The sequence below is a fragment of the Coffea arabica genome, chromosome 2c (genome assembly GCF_036785885.1).
Source record: "Coffea arabica cultivar ET-39 chromosome 2c, Coffea Arabica ET-39 HiFi, whole genome shotgun sequence".
NCBI lineage: Eukaryota > Viridiplantae > Streptophyta > Magnoliopsida > Gentianales > Rubiaceae > Coffea > Coffea arabica.
Window position 1 is genome coordinate 43,471,606 of NC_092312.1, and position 2,769 is coordinate 43,474,374.

Below are 2,769 nucleotides of genomic sequence, written 5' to 3' on the forward strand. Positions count from 1 at the left end.
ATTCAACCCATTTTTGAATTTCCATCAATTCATTTGACCAATCTGGTCATTTTTGAATAAATAATCAAATTTCATTCAATGCATTTGACCATTTTACCTTTTTTAAAGTAATCTGGTCGATTTTTGAATAAATCATCAATTTCAACCTATTCATTTGACTTGTTCATTCCTTTTTAGGGTTTAAATCTAAGGTTCATTGAATAAATTAGTCGAGACATTGCAATCTTTTCAAAAGCAGGCTCTTTTGCACATCATGCGTCAATCAAAGCAAGTAATCAACTTGGAACGTAGTCCTCATTTTTAGGGCAAATGTCTCTTCACTCCGATTGACCAAATTTTTCAAATCATTTTTTCACTCAATCAGTTGATCGGATTCATCAAGGTATGGTATAGTGCCTACCTCAGAGGATTGCATTCTCATGCTAGGCCTACCCTTGGCACTAAAAGGGTCCCCCAATAGGACATGCATCCGAATTACTTAAATTATTACTAACTCCTGTCTTTTTCTTTTCCTTTTTCTTTTTTGACAACAGTCAATCAAGAAGGGCATCTAATAGGGGTTTTCCTACGTTCTCAGGTAGTAATTACAAATATTGCTACATGAAGAAGCCCCATTATTACCCGATCACATAGCCGAGCTTCAAGAGATAGTGTAAACATGAGTACCCGTCCCGAATCATCTGATAGGCCTGCAACAACATCAGCGACTAACTTGGCAAATCTAGGAGCTCAACTGAGCGAAGTTCTAAACCAATTTAATGAACTAAGCATTGAAATGATGGCCCAACGGCGCGTGATCGACCAATTGGTCACTGGGGGTGCTAGCGGTGAGCAACAACACGAACCCTTACCCCCCGGCCAATCTGAACCAATACTCTTACCTTATACTCAAGCCTCTGTTACTTCACAAGTCATAAACCCACCGGAGGAAGCCTTTACTTATCCCACTCACGGCCCACAACCTACTTATGTACCTCACATCCAAATTAACCCTTCTCATGCCCAAATCCCCTAGAATTATCCGCCAATCACTATGACCATGCCATTTGAACCTCAAGGACCACATTATTACTCCACCGCTGAGCCATTCACCTTAGATACCACCGCCCAAGGGAAGGCTGAAGCTGGGGAATCATCCGCACCGGTTGATAAGAATTTGGTAAAAAGATTGGATCGGTTTGAGGAGTTCATAAGGAAAAACCAAGGTCTGAGCAAACAAGGAGGTCTAGACTACAACGATCTGTGCCTATTTCCGGATATGCAATTGCCAATGAGTTTCAAAGCGCCAAAATTTAGCAAGTACGATGGAACTGGCAATCCCAAAACACACCTTCGGATGTTCGTAAACAAACTTGGAAAGCCGATAGATGATGAGAATTTACCTGTACGTTTATTTCCCGAGAGCCTAGAAGGCGACGCGTTGGATTGGTATTCCAATTTGAAGCCTGAGGATATGAGATCTTGGATGGATTTGTCAACTGCTTTTATGAGGCAGTACGAATACAATTGCGAGCTTGCTCCAACGAGGGCCACACTTGAGGGGACTAAAAGAAAACCATCTGAGGACCACAAGATGTACGCGAAGAGATGGAGGAAATTGGCCGCCAAGGTGGAGCCTCCTATGACTGAAAACGAGATTGTTCGCACGTTCATCAAAGCTCATGACCCGCCTTACTTTGAGGAAATTTTTCGAATGACCGGGTGTTCTTTTGCCGAAATTGTCAATAAATTGGAAGAATTTGATGAGTTTGTGAAGGCCGGAAAAATTGTTAATGTGTCAACATTGAAGATGCAACTAGAGGCTCTGCAAGGCTAGAATGACAGTGGGAAAGGAAGAGGAAACTGCTTTTGTTGGGGATCAGGGCCCCTCGGCCAGACCTAGATTTTCAAACCGCCTTGCTTATTCATCACCCTATCCATACTACCCAAACTCCCGTCCTATCCACCATACTACCATTAACCATTCTCGACCTCGACCAAATTATCCAAATGTACTCACACCACCCTTTCAAAATCCTCAACCAAATCTCCAAACTAGATCTCGCCCTCCTTTTAACCCAAGACCTATTCCACCCCCTAGCCCAAATTACTACTACCAACAAACCAGTGACACCCAAAATTCAACGTCACACCGAACCTTCACCAATCTAGGTCGGCCTGTTGACCAATTATATGAGCAATTGAAAGCTGTCGGGAAAATTGGTGTTATACCTCCTAAGATCTATTCTAAGCGCTTTCCTTCTGACTATGACCCTCAAGCAGTCTGCGCTTATCATTCTGGAGCTCCCGGGCATTCCACCAATGATTGTCGAGCATTGAAACATGAAATCCAGGATATGATCGAATTCGGAGAAATAGTACTAAGGAAAAAGGGTGAACAGGGACAGAGCATAAGTACAAATCCCTTTTCCGAACACAAGGACGCCTTTGAGGCATGTGACGGCCCCACCTCCCCCTAAGGCGAACCAAAGGGTTTGGCGAGTCGCCTGCCCGGCTCTCGCCGGGACTCAGTCGTTCCTTAATCAAATCCAGAATAAATCACAAGAATAAATAGGGCAGCAATCCAAACTTAAAGCGGAACTTATATATATTGCTATCTCAAAAGGAAGTACAGCCATCAAATGTACAAAGGTTCTCACTTCACCATACAACCAGCCCGTGCCAAGCACTAGGGCGAGAACCATTACAAAAGAAACAAAATACCTAGACTAGGCTAGTCTATGCTCTCATCCTGCTCGCCGTCCCCTGTTAAGGAAAACAAAACTAAAG

The 2,769-nt window shown here is 43.2% G+C and overlaps 1 protein-coding gene across 1 annotated transcript; it reads left to right on the top strand.

Annotated features, from left to right (window-relative positions):
* Window positions 1–1,039: 1,039 nt before the first annotated feature.
* Window positions 1,040–2,319, top strand: LOC140035667 (uncharacterized). The gene is made up of 2 exons (XM_072076983.1): window positions 1,040–1,639; window positions 2,263–2,319. Exons 1-2 carry the CDS (start codon window positions 1,040–1,042, stop codon window positions 2,317–2,319), a joined length of 657 nt encoding a protein of 218 aa, XP_071933084.1.
* Window positions 2,320–2,769: the final 450 nt, after the last annotated feature.